The sequence below is a fragment of the Elephantulus edwardii genome, unplaced genomic scaffold (genome assembly GCF_000299155.1).
Source record: "Elephantulus edwardii isolate Elephantulus edwardi_28Jun2011 unplaced genomic scaffold, EleEdw1.0 scaffold00057, whole genome shotgun sequence".
Lineage (NCBI taxonomy): Eukaryota > Metazoa > Chordata > Mammalia > Macroscelidea > Macroscelididae > Elephantulus > Elephantulus edwardii.
The window spans coordinates 11,234,279-11,256,446 of NW_006399807.1; the positions used below are offsets into that span (position 1 = coordinate 11,234,279).

A 22,168-nucleotide genomic window follows, 5' to 3' on the forward strand; every position below is an offset into this window, starting at 1 on the left:
AAACTGAGGAGGACCTGAAGTGCTTGCTGCAGAGGGTCAAGGACTGCAGCCTCCAATATGGATTGAGGCTCAATGTCAAGAAGACAAAGATTCTCACCAGTGGACCAATTGATAACATCAGGATGGATGGTGAAGAGATTGAGATTGTTAAACTTCAGTCTGCTTGGCTCCACAGACAATACTCTTGGCACCAGCAGCCAGGAAATGAAAAAACATAATTGCCATACAAAAGTCTGCTGTTAGGGACCTCTCCAAAGTACTGAAGAGCAATGGTGTCACTCTGGAGACTAAGGTGCATCTGATACAGGCCATGGTCTTTGCAGGAGAGGAATGTGTGATGGACTGCTAAGAAAACAAACAGATTCATCCTTAAGAGGGTTAAACAGGGCTGCTCCTTTGAGGCAAGGATTCTGGTTTTTTTTTTTTTTTTTGAGGCAAGGATTCTTGAGGCTTCGTCTGATATACTTTGGTCATGTTGTAAGGAGAGACAGGTCCTTGGAGAAGGACATCATGCTTGGTAGGGTGGAGGGACAGCGCAGGAAGGGAAGGCCCTGTAGGAGGTGGATTGATGCAGTGACTGGGGTAATCGGGATGAGTATGTCAGAGTCAATGAGATTGGTACAGGACAGAACAGAGTTTAGAACTGTTGTACATAGCGTCGCTATGAGTCGCAAGCGACTCGATGGCACATAACAACAACAACAACAACAATTAAAGTTAGGAGATGACTATGAAAGAAAGAGAAGAAAAATGTTACTGTGATTTTCTGTTTCTTCTTGTTGCATACCATCAAGTCAGAACCAACCGATAGCTGATCCTCCAGCCGATTTTCAGAGGTAGGTAATCACACGTGAGGAGAATGCCTCTCTTTCGCCCTCAGAGAATCTGGTGGATGCAAACTGTGCTTTTGGGATGACAGTGCAATTCTCCTCTTTTAAATATAATTAGTAAGTTTTACATATTGCTTCTTCCCAGCCTCCTCTCCTTTTCCCCCCCCTTGTCCTCTAACAACCTTCTCCCTCTGACAAACAATTAGACAAACAGACAAGTAAATGACAAAGTCTCAAAAAAATAAAAACCAATCTACTCGATGGCACTTAACAACAATAACATCAACAGAGAAAGAAAGAGAGAGAGAGATCAGCTGGCCCAGTGAAGAGAAAACGATGTGACCAAGACAAAGGTGGGTGACTTTTAGTTCGTGGCCCTCAGGCCAGTCTTTCATTGTTTTTGTTCAGACATTCCTCTAGGTCGTATAGCCCTGATGTACAAGTTGTCGTCCCGCGGTCACTTGTGGTTGTTGTGAGGCTGAACACTGTGACACGGATGTGTCAAATGCGTTAATGGTTTGCTACCCAATGCACACAGAGAGTGGGGCAGAGCTCCCTGATTGAACAAGCGTGGAAGGAGGAGTGGCATCCACTTCCATAATAGCTTGCCTCCGGAAACCCTATGAACCTGGAGAGAGGACAAAAGGCACCCAAGCATTGAGGACTCTCTTTCATAGGGTCCTTATGAGTCGCCTGCGACTCGACGGCACTTAACAACAACAACAACAACAACATTCCAACTTATAGTAACCCTCTGTTGATTTCTGCGTCTGTAAATCTTAATGGTAGCAGATGGCTTCAGCTTTTTTTTTGTGAAGGAGCTGGGGGGTTTCATACTGCAGGCCCTCAGCAACCCAAATGTCAACCTAGTATGCCATTAGAGTTTGCGGGACAAATAGAAGCAAGTTATGGGATAGAATGTGTTTGGCTGTAGATACTCCTTTAATCCTTTCAGTCTCCTCTTCCTGAGGACAAATCACCCTGGTGTGCTTAGAACATGATGAGACACCACGTTTAGGACTCTTTGCTCTGGAGCAGGACTGGACTCCACCCTCCTCTCCTTGGGTAAGCTGCCCTGGGAGGCAGGCTTATGGGAGCAGCTTGCTCCCCCATTGCCTCCTTTTGTCCAACCAAACCTCAAGTGAGCTATAGGGAAATTCTGAGATCAAAATTTCTGAAGAACAATTCATTACGGAGTTTGTCCCTGGATCCTTTAAACCGTTGCTGACTTGAAACACGCACCTTTCCACTGCAGAGAAAGTAGTTGTTGCTCCTCGGATATAGTAATCATAACTGTAGGAAATCATGTCCATGTCCTCACCATAGTGACCTGGATACTCAGTGGTCAGCCTGTGTGAAGAGAACAAAGAGTTAGAGGAAGGAGAAAATCATGTTATGACTACTGCAAGCAAGCAGACTCATGAGGTAGGAAAGATAAAATTAGAACTTCTTGGGAGTTGCAAACTGAGATTATATGACCACCACCAAAAACTTCTAAGTTCTCATGGCTCAGTAGTAAAGAGTAGCACTGGCAACACAAAGGCAGTTGGATCAAGTCCACTAGCTGCTCCACAGGAGAAAGATGGGCAGTTTCCTTGCATGCAATTTACAAATATAAAAACTTGTTGAAGGGTCAGCTGTGAGTTAATTCCCACCTGAAGTCATATAACAACAAGCAAACCATTCCAGACTCTGAAAAGACAGATAGCCCTCCACTCTACATTTCATCTTCTTTTATCTATCATTAAACAATACAATAGAAAAGCTGTAGATCAATTTTAAGGCTTTGAGAAACACTAATTAATATAAATATCAATATCTCTCATTACATAGAAGTGAACAAGAATGAAATCTTAAAATGGTGAATTCTGACCCATTAGTGGACCATGAATACAATCTAATTCATTATAACTAGCTTTAATAAAGAAGAAAAAAATATATCATCACATGCAATAAAGATGTGTCCGTGTGTAAACTGTAAGTATATTGTATTTTAAATAGGGTATATATTATCTGATGATGGTAGTGGTACTTGGAGAAGGACACTATGCTTGGAAGGGTAGAAGGACAGTGCAGGGGAGGAAGACCCTAGGTGAGCTGTATTGACATAGTAATTGGAGTAAGGGTGTAAGTGTGTTGAAAAAAGTGAGACTGGCTCAGGACAGGGTTTAGAGCTGCTGTACATAGGGTCGTTATGGGTTTCAGGTGACTCAACAGCACATAATAACAAATGGAGCAAAGGAACACTACATGGTTTAAAATCATGAAGGGTGTGTTCCAGAGTTGTATCCTTTTTCTATACCTATTCAGTCTGTATGCTAAGCAAATAATTCACGAAGTCAAACTCCATGAGGAAGAATGTGGCATCAGGATTGGAGGAAGACTCACGGACAACCTTCTTTATACTGATGACACAGCTTTGCTTGTTGAAAATGAAGAGGATATGAAATGCTTACTGCAGAAGGTCAAAGACTACAGCCTCGAGTATGGATTACATCTCAACATCAAGAAAAGAGGGGTCCAACAGCTCACTACAGGACCAACTGTCAACATTATAATAGATGGAGAAAGGATTGAGGCTGTCAGTTATTTAATCTTGCTTGGATAAATAGTCAACACCCTTGGTATTAGCAGTGAGAAAGTTAGGAGACATTGCATTGAGTAAGTCAAGTCTACTGCAGGGATATCTTCAAAATACTGAAGAGCAACGATGTCCATTTGAAGATTAAGCTGGACGATGAATAAGCATGCCTTTGAGCTATGGTGTTGGAGAAGATTACAGAATATCCCATGGACTGGAAAAAGGACATATAGATAGGTCTTGATAAAAGTGCAACCTGAGCGCTCCTTGGAAGCAAAGATAGACAAGCTTCATCTTTCATACTTTGGACATAGAGCTATGCTATATGGGGCACTATATAGCTAGGCTATATAGGAAGACATATAGCTAGACTATATAGACATATAACTAGGCTATATATGAGGCTATTTCTTGGAAAGGGACATTGTGCTCAGAAAGATGGAGAGCCAGTCAGTGATAGGAAAATCCCAACGAGACTGATTGACATGGTGATTTCAGCTCTCCATGTGTCAGAGATGTGCTCTCGTGTGTCAGAAATGATGAGGATGTCACAGCACAGGGGAGAGTTCAAGCTGACTATTCATAGAGTCACTGTGAGTCATACTTGACAGCATTTGGAAGCAGCAACAATAATCTCCTCAACTGTGTGGGCCATTATCTTGATGCAAATGTCTCTCTTGTATATATACTTGTATATCTATATATATATATACATATACTATAGATATATAATATATATAATACAAATGTATTTATATGAATGCATGCTTCACTATTTTTTCCCTTCTACTGAATCCAGCCTAAGATATTTTAGATTTGTTATTGGGACAAATGTGTGTGTGTGTATATATATATATAATGGAGAGAGAGAGAGAGATGGTATACATTAAATACTGAAATATCAGAAGCTAGTTTGCATCTTTTTCTTCCTCCTTTTCCTCAAAATTTAGTCAACCCTGAACCTCCCAATGGTTAGGTCCATTCCATTGTGATTCATCCATGAATAAAATCTAATTCTTGCCAAAATTCCATGATTCCAGTAAAAGTTTCAGCACTGAGAATCTTCAGAATCAAAATAGTTATCTTGACTACCAAATAACCCACAAAATTTTTAACCTTGCTGCTTGGAATACAATTAGTTATTGAATGCAATTTTATCTGACTTAACAAGTTGTTATATATTGACAGTAGAAAACTCTTGCCCTATGAAGACCAAATGATTTTTCTTCTGGAAATTCTGTGTCAGATTATGAAAAGGGAGGAGCCCCCTTATAATGATCTCAGCAAAAGCAATGGTTAGCTCCAGATAACCTGAAGTTAACTAGAGCCTTGGACTAAAAGTCTCTCTCTTGTTCATAAATTCTCCTTTATCTATATCACATGGTATGATTTAGTCTCTGCTTTTTCTCTTCTTTTTTTTTCTCTTCTATATTGTATTAGGATGCCAAGCCTGACCCAGAATGAGGTGCCTGTGTCTTTGTTTAATGTGGTCAGCAAGGAAAATAAGACCATGCTAATTCAGAAACCTATTGCGTGTTTCTACAGTGACAAAGGACTAGGATTTCCTGTTTCTAGTGGGGAGAAACAAAGGGAAGTTCATGTCTCATAAATGTAAATGGTTCTAGGAAGGTCTCATTCGAATTGCCATTGGTTTGTGATCCAATTAGAGAAAAAAGAATTTGTTGAAAACATGAATAATGTAAACAGGATTATAGCAGATTATAATAAGTGTAAAATATCTTCTACAATTCTTCACGCAATCTTTAGAGAGAGTATAATAAACCTTAGTACAAGACATTTATATTTTTGCAATGACAGTATCTAAACATGGCAATGCTACATTAGACTAAATATAACCATTAAACCTATTTGGAAATGATCAGGCTGATTTTCATTTTGTTTTGTTTTGTTTTTTTTTTTTTATCACTCTGCCCTGCCCTCAGATTAACTTGACAATTAAACACACTTGAAACAGAGTGGACAAAAAAACTTCATTTCCTTAAAACATTAGGCACTTTTAAGTTTCAGTGGGTGGAAGGGGGAATTATCCAACACTTTCCTTTACAAGGATCTTCTATTGTTTCATTTTCGCTAAGACCCAGACATGCCCCTGCCAAGGTGGACAGTTTGTGCTGAGAATGCTCTAGGTGGGGAACTGTAACTCAGGGAATTTCTAGAACACTCTAGGGAAGATGAAATACATGCTTGTCTGTGAATTCTCATCCAGATCTTAGCCATGTTTTGTTTTGTTTGAGTTGCTGTTAATTTGTTTTGTTTGGTTTTTCTATAAAGTCCTGAGACAATGTTGAGTTTATTTTGCAGAGTCCTGGGCTAAATGGGATGATAGAGGAGAGGGAACATTGATGAAGATCCCTGTGATTTTGTGAAAATAAAGATACTAGAAGAGAAATGGCCCTACTCATTGTTAGGAAGGGAAAGCTCCTAACCAGCATCCTTGGCAAGAACTGTTGTTCAGTATGGCCCAGAAGTCTGTATTTTGAACCAGAGTTGTGTCTCTGTTGAGATCCGGAGGACATGACAAAGAGAGTCCCTGTCTGTGAAAGCTCCCAGTAAAAGTTCCTCAGAAAGAAAAGAATTTACACTTTCAGAAAGAGACACTGAGATAAGGGCATAGAATCTTGCCAGGAAATGAAGAGACTGGCCAGGCAGCAGTATAATGCGATTTTACATCCTGCAGTTCTGGGCTTCCTGAGGGTGTGTGGGGAGGTAGTGTGCATCTAGCCTCCTTGTGAATTACAAGGGCACTTTGGGCAGCTTTTTGGCAAAATACACTTCATACTGAGCACTGCCATACATTTGTAGGCCAAGTAAAACAATCAAACATGCCTTCAGCTTGGCACAGTGAAGGGACAGGCAGATCAGGAAGGCGCCTTTATTCAATTTATTCAAATGAGTCTATTATTTAAACTCTTTTTTCTCTGACACTTATATGAAACTTCTCCTCTCCTTCTTTGTCTCTGTCTCTCCCTTTCCTCTCTCTCTCTCTCTCTGTGTGTGTGTGTGTGTGTGTGTGTGTGTAACTTCCTCAAAACGTGTCTATTGTGGATGAATGGCTGAAGTTACAAAGAACAGGAATACTTCAGTCTAGAAGCCTCAGTACGTACGTGCTGAGTAAGACCCAATTTGAATAATTTTTGTAAAGACTGTTGTGGTTATTAGGTTGACTCTGATTCATGATCCATGAAGTTGATTCTTCTTCATGGCTACCCCAAAAACAAAAGAACAAATCATGCCTGGTCCTAAGGATTCCTGGCAATCTGATGTGTGACTCCATTGTTGGTAGCCATTGTTATCAACCCATGTGGTTAAAGGGCTTCCTCCTTTCTCCTAGACATCCACATAGGAGCAGTGCCCCTGGCTTCCTTTCTAAAGAGTTGAGAAAATTGGCCAACAGAACTCTGCTGGCACCAAGATGTCCCTCCTGAAGAGGCCCTGAACTGTGTGGTGTACAAGAAGTTGTGTCACATGTTCATATCTCTTCTTTTGTGGCATTTTGAGAATTTATTGCTTCTATAAAAATTCCCTCATTTCTATTGAGTCAGACTCAACTCACAGCTAGCTGATAATCTAGCGGGGTTTCAGAGTCAGTAAATTTGCATGGGGTGGGAAACTGCCCATCTTTCTTCCACAGAATAGCTAATTGTGTGTCCCTAGGTTGGCAATGCACCTTCTTACCCATTATGCCATCAAAGCTCTCTTTCATATTTTAGTGGTCATAATTTCAGGCTTATGTTTTCCACAATTCTCCCTAAAAACTGATTTCTATCTCACTGCCCAGGCCCAGGGATTTTCAGCAAGGACATCTGTTTTGATTCATGCTGGTTTTCATCAGCCATATTACATGGTGGTGATCCTGGGCCTGCACGTTGGTGGGATCAGCCCTGCCTGTGCTATACCTTAACCACTGAAATAAACACGTTCTCTCTGTTTTCCCTACTAGATTCTCTAATATTGTTATCTAATACTTCATTTGTACAACTATTTCCTCATTTAGACTGGAGTTCAATACTGGGCAAAAAGCATGGGATTTAAAGACAGAAAAATGTCTCTAGATAAAGCTTGGAACTTTGCATAAGTCACAATTTCCAGGCCTCAGTTTCCTTGTCTGTTCAATGGTATGACAATTTCAGTATGTGACCATTAAATGAACTAATGAATGTAAAGCAAAAAGCACAATGGTTGGCATAGGGTTGTTGTTATTGTTGTTGTTGTTGTTATGTGCTGCCAAGTCACTTGCAACTCATAGTGACACCGTACAAGAGCCCTGAAACATGCCCTATCCTGTGCCAACTTTACTGTGACACACCTACCCTCATTACCCAGTCACTGAATCAATCCATCTCATTAATGGTCTTCCTCTCTTTCTCTCTCTCTCCACCCTTCCAAGCATGATGTCCCTCTCCAAGGAATGGTCCCTCCTTAAAGCATGTCCAAAGTATGTCAGATGAAGTCTCAGAATCCTTGCTTCTAAGGAGCAGCTTGATTTTACTCTCTCCAGGACAAACCTGTTTGTCCTCCTGGCACTCTGACAGCTAGCTACCTGGCAGTCCATGATATATTCAACACCCTTCTCCAGCACCACAGCTCAAAGGCATCAATTCTCTTTCTATCATCCCGAGTCCCTGTCCAACTCTCTGATGCATAGCAAGCAATTGCGAAGACTATGGCCTGGATCAGGCGCACCTTAGTCTCCAGACTGCTCTTGTACTCTGGGGAGGTCCCTAACAGCCGACTTTCCCAGTGCATTTGTCTCTTGATTTCCTGGCTGCTGGTAGCAAGAATGTTGATTGTGGAGCCAAGCAAACTAAAGCTATTAACAATCTCAGTCTCTTCACCTTCTATCATAATGCTGCCAGTCGGCCCAGTGGTGAGAACCGTTTTCTTGATGTTGAACTTGAATCCCTATTGAAGGTTGCAGTCTTTGACCTTCTGCAGCAAGTGCTTCAGGTCCTCCTCAGTTTCAGCATGGGGTAGATACTTAATAAGCAAGAGCTGTTATTGTTGTTGTTGGCATCAGCACTGTTACCTGGAACCCTATAAAATGACATGGCTTGCACTTATTTCATATCAATTCACGTACATTGACTAATAAGATAATATAATGAATAGAGAAATGAATAATTATTACTGAACCAAATAAAAAGGAGCAGACCAAATGGAATGAAATGACCGACTCAATCTATAACTGAAACACTTACTCTGCTTTAAGTTTCAGGCCTTGGATTAGCCACTGCTTTTCAGCCACGTCTCTCAAATTTCTGGTTTTGAAGATTGGCCATAGAAGGATAGCAAGTCCATGTCTGAATTATAAACATGGTTTGGTAATTGTGACAGCCACTCAAATGGAAGAAAAGGATGACTGATTTTGCTCAAGCTCAGAGGGCTGCTTCTGCAGAACGAGCGCTTAGTGCATCTTGAAATGACTGTTAGTAAGACACAGCCACATCTAAAGCCATAACAAGCTGCTTTAAAATGTCACATCCAGTCCGATTTGCTTAAAGTGTGGGTGGCTTCATCTCAATCATAACAGATTACGGTTGGCTCAGAGGCACTGAAGTAGAAGCTGCCTTTCCCCCCAGGCGTCTGTGAGAAGTACTGGAACAAGCTGTCTAGCAGGGCTGGGATTCTGGACATCAAACCTGAGGGACTTGTGAGGTCATTCCTGTCCCTGCCAGGAGTTTGTGGGGGTGGTGATGGTGGTGGATATGCAACCACTCCCCATCTTCTCCTAAAATCTGAATAATAAGGGCAGGAGCTAATGATTAACTTTTGATTAAGAGCTATGGGATGGAAGCAAGAAAAAGGTGGCTCACATTAATTGATTTGTTGTGGTTGCTGCTGTTTTTAATGAGAGCTATTATGGGCATTCAGGAAAACATTCTATTGTTTATGAGTTAAGAAGGAAGCTCTAGTGGCATAGTGCTTAATGTATTGGGCTGCTAATCAAAAAGGCAGCAGTTTGAATCCACCCATTGATCTTCAGGAAAAGATGAACACTCTCCTACATAAACAGTTATGGCCTTGGAAATCTGATGTAGTGTCACTGTGAGTCAGAATTGACTTAACAGTAGCAGTTTGATTTTGGTGGCATAGCAGGTTAAGTGCTGGTCTATTGACCAAAGGGTCAGTAGTTCAAACTTAGGAGCTGCTACAGAGGAGAAAGAGGAGACAAGAATTAAGATTTCTGAGTTGAGATATACTCAACAGCAGTGGGTAGGTTTTGGCTTGATTTATGAACCAAGCACAAAGGAGAAGAGAGTAAAAAAAAAAGAAGAGAGAGAGAGAGAAACAGAGTCTTAAAGTCAGAGAATCTCAGCATTGAAGGAAAGCAGAAAGTCCATCTAAGTTGATTCTGAAGAAGGACATTATTTTTCTTTTCAGCCAAAAAAGCAATACCCAATGAACCTAAAGGAAGACCATGCATCTGGAAGAGAGCTATCGGGGAAAAGAAATAGGTACTTGACGCAAACTGCTGGTTCCTTAGACAGGGGTCTGGACCAGAACAGCGCCAGGACTCTGATGAGTAACAGCCAGTATGTAGCATGTAGCAGCTGGGGCTGTTTGGACAAGGCAGAGTTCTTACAAATGGCCTCTGTAGGATTGTGGCTACTTCTGTGACAAGCTTTTGTGGTTCGCAGACCCCTGCATGAAGCATTCAAAGCCTCTCCATGTAAATAAATACATGTAAAATGACGTATTTCTCCAATCCATTGGGGACTCTCAGTAATGACATGTCTGCATCTATGAAGAATCTACTTTTTTGCCAAAGTTCAATGATGCTGTAATAGCTAAGAAGAAACTGTGCAGATTGAAGCAAGACTAACACCTTGGTTTCTGCCAAACAAATAAAGCCCAAGTTCCCATGGGGAGATGATTGGATGATTTGTTCTACTTTCCTTTTTAGAGTGATGACATTTCTGAATCGTGAAGTGTTTGTGAGTGCAGAGACTCTGCAAGTTCACTTAGGTCAAGACAGTGACAGACTCAGGGCTACAGGACCCTGACCTACCCATATGGGTCTAGTTTTCTAATTCAAAGTATTTAAAATAATGCAAGTGATCTTTAGGTGATGCATATGTGCTAGCTGAAAGGTTGGTGGTTCAAACCCACCCAGTGTCACCCGCGAAGACAGGCCTGGCAATGTTTCTGAAAGGTTACCTCCAGGAAAACTCTGTGGAGTGCAGGTCTGCTGTGCACACACAGGGTCACCATGAGTTGGGATCAACTTGACAGCAACAACAAAGTGATATAAGGAGTGATTTCAAATACCTTAGACATCCACAAGATTCACTGTGAGAAGGTGCAGAAAAAAGAGTTCCCTCTCCAGAGGCTGTTAAAAGGATCACATAAAACGGTGCCTATGAAGGAAGAACTCACCAGCTATAAAACATCCTCACACTAATGCCAGATTTCACCACTGTCACTCTCCCTAGTGACCTGTAACATTTAACAGATTTATTAAGGACCTGCTTACGGGTCAGGCAACATGTGGAGGTTGAAGAAGTGAAACCTTAATTTGTGCCTCAGAGGCGTCCTTCATTCTAGGAAGGCGTATAATATAATGGTATGACTCAGACAATTTAAAGATGCTACTGAACCGTCTAGACATACCAGTGGGGTGGTGACTCATCCACCGCTCACCATGGTACATATTGCTAGTTCATTCCACTGCTTCTCAAAGTTTTCCCCTGAAGTACCACTCCCTTTGACAACCGTGGTCGTTTCCAGTTCTGTTATTGGTACTAGCTACGCTGCAGTAGGCCTCTGACTCACTGTGAACCTATGCACAGTGGAACACAATGGTGACAATTCTGTGCCATCCCCATGCCCTGTTACAGACTATACTCTTCTGATCCATAGGGTTTCCACTGGCTGCTTTTCAGATGTAGATCACCAGGCCTTTATTCCTTGTTTATCATAGTGTAGAAGCATCACTGAAATCTGTTCAGTATTATAGCAACATGCAAGCTTCCACTGACAGAATTGATTGGTAGTTGTGCATGAGGTTCATAGACTGGAAATCAAACCCAGGTCCCCTGCATGAAACAGGAGAACACTATCCACTCAATAATTGATGTCTCCATGTTTCCAACTCTAACACCATGCAGTTTGAAATACAAGCCATTTAAAGAAAAGCAAACATTAGAGACATTCTCTATAGCTTAAGTTGGTTGTTTTTTTGTTTTTTCCTAAAGCTGACTTAACATTTCTTTCTGAGTAATCACTTCTTCTTACCCTCACTTTTCGGTTCTGCTGATCGTTAGTGGTATGCCTGGTTGTCTGGAGTGCAAGGTGGGAGGCCATTGCAGACCAAGTGTGGGAGAAGATTTTTCCCAGTGCTTGCTGGAGAATGGAATATCTCAGGCAACTTAGGAAAAGTTGACAATCTCTGTTTGCCAACTCTTACTCTCAGAATTATGCTACTGCTTGTCTATCCCCATTAAATTCTTAGCATTCTTATTGGTGGGTTACATCAAAGGGGAAACAAGATTAGCTTAGAGAAAACCACCAATTGGCAAATGCTAAAAGAATAGTAGCGTTCTGAGACACCACTCAGTGATCTGGAGTCTGTTAGGTCTTGACATACAAATAAACAGGATAAATTCTATGCAGCAAAGTTCATCAACACAGAAATACATAGAACAGGAGGGTTCTGGTGAGATTTAGGTGTTTCTTCCTTTATTCCTCTCAACTCACCAACGGTCCTTTACTTCTGTTTTATGACAGTCTTTCCAAAGCCAGGGCACTTCAGAGTCTCACTGGCCTGATTACCAAAAGCCTTGGACCTTTGATACACTCTCTGCTCCTGTCCCATTTGGCCAAAAGCCACAGCACCAGCCAGTAACCACGTGGCCAGCAGATGTAGCAGCCTCTTTCATTCATCTTAACAGAGATTCCACATCATGAAGTAATGAGGAATGAAACTATCCTAATTCTTGCCTCTTATTCTCAGATACGTATCTCTGGGATATCCTGTCAGACTATTCAAGCAGACCATTCTGCTTCTCTGCAGTAATCAGTTCCAACCACAGGACTCCTTCCTCCAGGATGGCCTGATTTCTACATGGGTTGACCAGTGGCTGGTGAGTCAGTGAGAAGTCTGGGTTCTCTAACTGCTGGGAGGGTACAAGGTTTTGCTCAAAGATGGACTAGCTCTGCATAATGATAGTTATTGATTGCTAAAGTGTACATGAAATGTATATATTATTATCTCATTTAATTCTCATGATGCAACTAAGAAGTAGGCTGAAGTCATTCATTCTACATATATTGTTGTTAAGTACTGTTATGTTAACTTTAACTGTTACAGTCACTATGTCAATTCATCTCCTTGAGGGTCTTCCCCTCCTTCGTTGACCTTCAACTAAAAAGCATGATGTCTTTTTTCAAGGACTGGCCCCTTTTAACAATATGCCCTAAGTATATGGGATACTATCCTTGCCTCCAAGGAAAGCAATATAGGTTATACATTTTCCAATACTTGTTTGGATTATTTTTGCAGTCTATGGGAAATTCAGCACTCTTCTCCAGCATAAAACTCAAAGGCATCAATTCTTCTTTCATCCATATTCACTGTCCAACTTTCAGATGCACAACAAATAACTGAAAAGCTTATGGTTATATCAAGTTCTACCTTAACCTTTAAGCTGACATCTTTGCTCTTCAGCCCTTTTTATTGAGCTCATATGTTATTGTTGTTCTTGTGTATCATAAAATCAAAACTGACTTATAGCTGACGAGGGGGTTCACAGAGGCAGTTGATTGCATGAAAGGAAACTGCCCATCCTTCTCCCATGGTGCAGCTGGTGAATTTGAACCACATGCATTTGGGATTGTAGTGCAGCTTTTTACCATTAGCCACCACAGATCACTGAGTACATAGCAAGTAATTGTGAAGACCACAGCCTCGATCAGGTGTATCTTTTTCTCTAGATTGACATTATTGCTCTTCAGTACTCAAGTGCAATTTGTCTTTTGAATCCCTGGCTGCTGGTACCAAGAGTCAATAATTTCTTTCTAGTACAGTGACTCTTCCTAGTTCCTCCATCTTCTTTTGAGGCTTTCTGAGTTATTTAATATATTGCCCATAGCATATTTCAAAATTGTGACACGAGGCTTAAATTTGTTTTTCCATTCTTTCAGCTTGAGAAATGCAGAACGAGTTCTCCCCTTTTTATTCTCTGGTTCTAGCTCTCTGCACATTCCGTTATAATACTTTGCTTTGTCCTCCCAAGCTGCCCTTTGAAATCATCTGTTCAACTCTTTCTCGTTGACCTGTTTTCCTTTAGATTTGGCTTCTTGATGCTCCAGTGCAATCTGTAGAGTCTCTTCTGGCATCCACTTTTCATTTTTTCTTTCTTTGTTTTTGTAATGACCTTTTGCTTTCTTCATGGATGATATCCTTAATATCATCCCACAACTCATCTTGTCTTCCATCACTGGTGCTCAATACCTCAAATCTATTCTGAAGATGATCATGAAATTCAGATAGAATTGATTCAAGATCATATCTTATAATAGAAATAATTGATTGCCACTGAAAAATTTCAGGAAGTACTATATGTACAGGATCCAATGGTAATGAAGGAGTAAGTAGAAGCTGCATTGAAGGCACTGGCAAAAAATAAGGCCCCAGGAATCGATGGAATAGCTTTTGACTTGCTTCAGTTAGCAGATGAAGCCTTGGATACACTCACCAGTTTATGCCAGGAAATTTAGAGGACGTGTGTCTGGCCAAGGTATTGGAAGAAGTCCATATTTGTTCCCATTACCTAGAAAGGTGATCCAACTAAATGTGGAAATTATTGAACAATATCATTGATAGCACATGCGAGCAAAATACTGCTGAAGATCATTTAAAAATGGCTGGAACAGAACATAGATAAGGAACTGCCAGAAGTTCAAGCATTGTTTAGAAGAGGCCATGGCACCAGGGATATCATTACTTATGTCAAATGGATCCTGGCTTAAAGTAAGAAATATCAGAAGAATGTCTATTTGTGCTTTTTTGACTGTGTATATCATGAAAAGTTGTGTCTGACATTGAGAAGAACGGGAATCCCAGGGCATTTTATTGTGCTCATGAAGAACCTATACGTGGAGCAGGAGGCTGTTCAACAAACAGAGCAGGGGAGCACGGCATGGTTTGGAATTGGGAAGGGAGTGCATCAGGGATGTATTCTCTCACCATACCTGCACAATCTCTATGCTGAGCAAATTATCCAAGAAGCTTAACTCTATGAAGAAGAGTGTGGCATCAACATTGAGGAGAGACTCATCAATACCCTGTGCTATGCAGATGACACAACCTTACTTACTGAAAGTGAGGAGGACTTGAAGTACTTGTTGCAGAAGATCAAGGAATGCAGCCTTCAGTATGGATTACATCTCAGTATCAAGAAAAGAAAGATTCTCACCACTGGACAAATAGGCAGCACCATGATAGGTGGAGAGGAGATTTGAAACTGTCAACAACTTCATCTTGCTTGGATCCACAATTAACAACCTTGGTACAAGCAGTAAGGAAATAAAGAGACATATTGTACTGAGGAAATCTGCAATTTAGTTATCTTTCCAAATTATTAAGGAGTAATGATATCAGTTTGAGGACTAAAGTGATTCAAGTCATGGTCTTTCTGATTACTAGCTGTGCATCCAAGACCTGGATAATGAATAAGGATAACAAAAAAAGAATTGATGCCTTTGAGCTGTGGTGTTGAAGAAGAGCACTTAACATTTCATGGATGGCCAAGAGAATGAACAGATATGTCTTGGACATGGTGCAGTCATAGTGCTCTTTGGAGGCAAGAATGATGAGGCTTCAACTCACATACTTTGGACATATTTCTAGGAGGTGCTAGTCCTTGGAGAGGGACATGATTTTGGGAAGGCTGGAGGGTCAGCAAAGAAGAGGAGGTAGACTGACAAGGTGACTGCTGCAATGGGCTCTGGTGTGTCAGGAAGTGTGAGGATGACACAGGATAGAACAGGGTTCAGATCTTTGTTCATAGGGTCACTATGAGTGTTCTTAATTTGATGACACCTAACAACAACAACACTACCAATAGTGTTGATTATGGAGCCAAACAAGCTGAAACTGTTAACAATCTCAATCTCTTCGCCATTTATCATTTATCATGATGCTGCCAATTGGCCCAGTGGTGTAAATCTGTTTTCTTGATGTTGAGCTTCAATACCTACTAAAAGCTGCAGCCCTTGATCTTCTGCAGCAAATGCCTCAGGTCCTCTTCAGTTGTATCATCTGCATAATACAGACTATTGATGGGTCATTATGCCTGTTATTGATGGATCTTCCTCAGATCCTGATACCACTGCAGGGATGTAGCTTTCTAATAAATTTATCTTTACTCTTTTACCTTAAAAATTGCATTATCAGGGAGCTCTGGTGACCTAGTGGCAAGAAGCTGCCTTACAATCATAAAGGCACTCAGTTCGAATGAGCCAGATGTTCTGCTGGAGAAGGAGGGGCAATCTCCTCCTGTGACAATTGGACCAATTTTACGGTACACAACAAGGGGGACAAAAGAAAATAATTTTTTTAAAAAATTGCTTTCTCAATCTTATTCTTATTTTTTTATTTGAGGGTTAACTGTAAGGATTTATCAGTAATGTATGTTAAGACCTTTTGGTTATAAACTGCAAAATCTTTCATGTGTTTGGCATAGAAGAAAGACCCTCTGGAGAAAGATGGTGATATCTTGCACCTACAGACTTCAGAGAAAAATAATATCTCCTTTAGGACTATGGTTAGGTCAACATAAAGTAGAACAGATAGCAGAAAGTATTGTCATGATTTTAAGTGATAGATTTGAAATCCCCTTGGAGAAGTAAATATCCTTAAATGGTGAAAGCAACTTACGGCTCTGTCATTGTTGTGTTTCATCAAACCAGAATCTATCCATAGCTGACCCTCTGGTGGGTTTTCAGAAGCAGTTAATTGCCCATTTTTGTCCTGTGAAGCAGATGGTGGATTCAAACTGTGTGCCTTTGGGATTGTAGTGCAGCTTTTTATGACCAGGCACCAAATAGGGCTGCTAATCAAAAGTCCAAGGGTTCAATACACTAGTCATTCAGCAAAATATTAACACATTCAGAAAACCAACAGAAAGCTATCATGAGTTGACGTTGACTTGATGGCAGTGAGTTTGGTTTACATGGCTGTGTAGAGAGGAGAAAATGGAACATAGGAGTACAGGACCATAAGTGTCTTTCTGGAAGAGCCATAGATAGAATAGCACAGACCCTCTGCTTCAGAGCAGAAAGAAGATAAAAATACCATAGCACATTCCCAAGGTACCCCTAGAACCACATCAAAAGCAAGAGGTTTGTTTATTCTTTGTTGACGCACAGATTCACAGTTGTTGTACTGAGAATGTGGTTTATTAGGGAAGTAAGTTGGAGAGTGAAAGAGGCAAAGAATCTCACCCAAAACAAATCTAGGTTTTAGCCCAAGTTCCAAGGCACAATGCCTGAATTAGTCCAGGCTCTGGATTGAGTTTGGTAATCAAATCCAAATCATCAAGCAAGGTTTGCCCCACTGCAGTTGTGTGGAAGGCCGTGTGCAGTCGCCATTACAAGATGGCGCTGATTTCCTGCTTCCTTTTGTTTGCCTTAATCACAAATAAGACCTTATTTGGTCACCATGTCTTTATTGGTCAATGGCTTGATCTCACATGGGGTTAATGGTCTAATGGAGGCATGACCCATGAGACTGATGGGCGGAGTACCAAGAGAGAGATATAAGCCGCACCCTGGAAGGGTCCAAAGGGAACTCCATGTTTTCTCCCTAACTGTAACTAACTCCTGAATAAACCGCCGTGAGAAGGAATCACTGGTGTGTTGTGTCCTTATTCCTGCTGGACAGGCAAGGTGCGCAACACAGTTGTAAGTCAGCTTTACCTTCAAGCTTCTGGCAAGAATAGCAAAAACCTTTAACTGTGGCCTTTACCTCAGGGCCCCTCTACTTACACCTTAACACAGTTTCTCCACATCAATGTGACAGTCTCTTCACCACCAGGATCTCCCTCACGTCCTGCTGCCACAGTTGTGCTTATCTCAAGTCTTGCTGCCCAGTATGGGAAGCACTTGTTATCTTATTCTAGTTCCACAGTTGTTGGTGCTTTGAAAGACTACATGTCTGCAGTCAAGGTAGCTGGAGACCAGAGGGGGCTAACTGTAAAGACTAAGAAAAGCCAACATTTAGGCTAACATCACAATGGCTTAACTTAAAGGCTGAGTGTTCAGATCCATCCAGTGGATCCATAGAAAAAAGGCTTGAACAGGTGCTTCAAAAAAATTACAGGAAAAAAACCCAAACCAAAAATCTTATAGATCTGTTCTACCTTCTACCACATGTGGGTTTCATGAGTCAGAAATGACTCAACAACAGTGGGTTTAGTTGGTTGCTTGTTTGCCTGGTTTTGTTTGTTTGTTTTTGTTTTTAGAGAATTAAAGTGACATTTACAAGAACAGTTACAGGTAGAAGCATATGTGAAAAGAATAGATTTGAGCACACATTACTTGTTGTCTACAGCTTGCTCTTTTCACTTGCTCAACCATGTGAGATCTCACAATCTTCTTTGATCCAGGAGCTCCCATGGATTCTTGAGATCGCTAAATACGAAGTGCTATGTGAAGCCCTTGGAGAAAGACATCAAGCTTCATGGTGGAAGGTCAGCAAAAGAGAGGAAGACCTTCAACAAGATGGATTGACCCAGTGACTATAAAAATGGCCTCAAATATGTAAGATGATGAGGATGGCGCAGGATAGGGCAGGGTTCAGATCTGCTGTTCATAGGGTCACTATGACTCATAGTCATCTCAATGGCTTCTAACAACAGTTGTTGTTGTTATGTGCCATCAAGTCACTTGTGACTCATAGCGACCCTATGTACAACAGCCCTAAACCCTTCTCTATCCTGTGCCAATCGCACTGCCTCTGACACACCCATCCCGATTACCCCAGTCACTGAATCAATCCACCACATAGAGGTCCTTCCCCTCTTGTGCCTTCCCTTTACCCTCCCAAACATGATGTCCCTCTCCAATGACCTCTCCCTCCTTACAACATGTCCAAATTATGTCAGATGAAGCCCCAGAATCCTTGCCTCCAAGGAGCAGCCTGGTTTAACCCTTTCCAGGATGAATCTGTTCGTTTTCTTGGCAGTCTATGGTACATTCAATACTCTTCTCCAGCACCACAGCTCAAAGGCATCAATTCTCCTTCTATCCTCCCTAGTCATTGTCCAACTCTCTGATGCATAACAAGTGATTGCAAAGACCATGGCCTGTATCAGAGGCACCTTAGGTCTAACAATAGTAGCATATGGAAATAATTTCCGAGAGAAGGCCCCTTCTCTATTGGCTGCCTTTCATCCCTTAGTTTATTATTCATATTTATTAAAAAAGGAAAAAGTTACACTTCTGGAGTTGCTTATCTCTAGAGATGTGATTACAGAGAACAAGCCTGGCCTTTAAGACTTTCCTTCCAAGCAACACACGATAAAGTGATAGCTCACTGCAGTAAGTTATGTTCACACACTTGGAAACTGTTGTCTGAGACCGAGATGTGTGGCTTGTTTGTAGATGGTAGAGTTTGAGACAAGTTGTGCAGTCAACACTTGGTGTAAGTTACCAGGATAAATAAATAAAGACATACTCCTGTAGTCAATTACAGTGTTAGGTCAGGGAATTGTTTCTATCAGTCCTGGGAAAGGAGTAAAGATTTCCAGTCTGGAATTACAACTTGATCTAGAAAAAATAGTAATTTTTTTCTATATAAAATTATACGCTAGGATTGAGACTCTGACCTATGAAAGGATTCGTTTCTTCTGAAGAGTGTCTGTAATGCAATGAAAAATGAAAATGACAAAGAAAAAAGAGCACAGGAACAGGAATCGCTAGATCAATCACAACTTTAAACTTGGCACATCTATAAAATATCTGGGTGACTTTAAGCAAGCAATTTTCTTCCTCTTTAATGTCCTCCTTTATCTAAAGAGGGATGTAGAAGCAGTGGATAGCATTACTTCTAGGATACTTCCCAGCATGAGCATTCTAGCTTTCCATGCATTCTTACATGCATATGTTTGTTTTGATCATTTCCTCCTATATGCTCCACAAAACCCCTTCAACTCAAGCTTATCAACAGCAAGTCAGAACCAACTCATAGCTGACACACACCCTCTCCCCATCCCAGGAGACAATGAGATTGGCACAGGACAGAACAGAGTTTAGGTCTGTTGTACATAGGGTCTCTGTGAGTTGCCAGCGACTTGACGGCACATAACAACACACTGTATGAGAAGAGATTGTCTATTTTATTCCAACAGAGTGGTTGAGGGGTTTGAACCACCAGAGAGGTGAGGCCTTCAGTTTAATAGCTCATCTCTCTATAGATTATTATGCCGTTAGAGCTTCCTCTTCTATAAGCTGGTAACTATATTCCCAGCCAAGGCCTATCTGAAAACAGAAAATTCTCATGCTCTCCTGTCCCAAGAATCTGTGTGGGGTCCAGGGTGACTGCCAGACTCACCAGCAGGAATATGGACATCTCTTGCTGTAGCGACAGCAGTAAAATTGCCACTCCCGATCCAGCACTGGCTCGAAGTAGCGGCTCTGGAACCCAGCCACCAGGCCATTGTTGGAACAAGTCTGGTACCTGAAGAGAACAACCAAGTGACATGAGGGCATTACTGTACAAACAGACCCCTTCCCAAAACCCACCTTCCCAACACTGCTGAGTATGGCTACCATTTTCCTGACCTTAGAGTCCTAACACTTCATTGTCTTTTTATGTTTACTGCTAATAATAAAGACACTTTTATTTGTAGAAATGACATGACACTAAAAGCCAAGCAATTAAAAACTTTTCAAATGAAGGAACTTGGGGAGCACTGTTTTTGACATCTCTCTATGAATACTTAATTAGATCAAAGAAAACACTACTGAAGAAATGTACAATGGATACAACTTTACAAAAGTAGAATTGTATTATTCATGCTATTGAAAAATGAAATACAATGGAATTCTATTTACTTGAATTTGAAATAAAAAGAAATTAATGAAAATAACAACAAATTGATGAAGTGAACACTAAATAAATACGGGGTGCTTTTTTGGGTTTGGTTTGGTTTTTTTGTTTTTGTTTTTGGTTTTTTTTTCCTCAAGAATAAGAGAAAAGAAAAGTACAAACTCATGGGAATTGAGTTCTTTTCAACTCATGGTGAGTATTGTGTTTCAAAGGCTCTAACTCATTTCCCCCCTTTTTAATTTATTTATGTTATTTGAGTGAAAGTTTATAAATCGTATTGGTTTTTCATGAACCTTTTGGTTTTTAACATTAATTACCATTGATTAATGTTGTCATTGTTATTTTATATTGTCGAGTCTGAACTGACATATAGCTGACCCTCTAGTGGGTTTTCGAAGGCTGTAAATCATAAGAATGGAGATAGCCCATCTTTTTTCCTTGGAGCAGTTGGTGGATTTGAACCATGTGCCTTTAGGTTGGTAGTGAAACTTGTTAGCACTAAGACATCAGAGCCCCTTCCATTAGTTTATATTTAACTGTTTAATTGCAATGTGTCAGTAATTATCACTTGGGAGTGCTGGTGGTTTAGTGGGTCAAGAGCTGCCTTGCTAACTCAAAGGCGGGTGATTTGAAACTACCAGCTGCTCTGCTGGAGAGAGATAAACTATCTCTTTCAATGTGATTTACAGCCTCTAAAAACCCATGGAAAAGTCAGCTCTGAGTTGGTTTCAACTCATATAACACTCAGTGGAATTGAATTATCACTATTGTGTGTTACCTTTCTCTTCACTCAGTATAGTTTTAATTTTCACATCCTCAAGACTATAAATCTTAATGGGAGCAGACAGCTTTATCTTTTTCCTAAGTGGCTGATGGATTCTAACATATGACCTGTTAGTTACCAGACCAGAACATAACCCAATATACAACCAGAGCCTTAGAAACTCAGCACAAAGATGAATCCTAGAAATGTAACATAAATTTACCTTATGTGTAGAAGATGAAGTTTAGACGGGTGCAGGGATTTGTCTAGAGCATTCAGGTAACCCGATGGAAGCTGGAAGCACCACCCCAGCCTTGGACTTCATTCTCAAAATCTTCCCATTACCTACCCATTCTATTGTACGATCTACATGTTCAGGGAGCATTTCCCTTAGAATTTTATTTTCAGTATCCCCAGTGAGTCTGGAAAATGGGTGCATTCCTTCAGGAGTTACAACAGACCAAGTGACCTCCTCAAACTTCGTCTACCTGTTCTATCTGCTTAGTACAAACTCCCAAAAAAAGCTAACTCCCTCCACTCCCATCTACAGACCCTCTTTGGGGTCACACAAAATTCATTGTCTTTTATGATGCTGCTCATCTAGAACGCAGCCCTTTTCATCATCACAGAACTTCCTAACTCGTTAGCCTTTCTCCTGATCTCACCACTTAGATTTAGCGCAGGACAACTTGATTTTCCTTTTCTGTCCCCTATACTACTTTATTCTATTATGGCCCAAATTCAGTTGTTTGGTGCTTTTGAGTCAAGCTTTAACATATAGCAACCCCATGTGACAGATAGAATACCCCACAAACTTTTCCAATTTTTATGAAAGCAAGTATTTTTTTCTTTTCTTTTTTCCTTTTTATGAAAGTCAAGTCTTTCTCTGGTGGAATTGCCGGGTGGGTTGGAACTACCAG

General features: G+C 40.8%; 1 protein-coding gene across 1 annotated transcript in view; it reads right to left on the reverse strand.

Annotated features, from left to right (window-relative positions):
• The window catches only part of DPT (dermatopontin), a 47,199-nt gene that overhangs the window by 7,709 nt on the left and 17,322 nt on the right, over positions 1-22,168 (reverse strand). Inside the window, exons 2-3 of the mRNA XM_006887408.1 lie at positions 19,988-20,113; positions 2,073-2,180 (exon numbers count right to left, since the gene is read on the reverse strand). Coding sequence (XP_006887470.1) covers positions 2,073-2,180; positions 19,988-20,113 — 234 coding nt within the window. The remainder of the gene's footprint in view (positions 1-2,072; positions 2,181-19,987; positions 20,114-22,168) is intronic.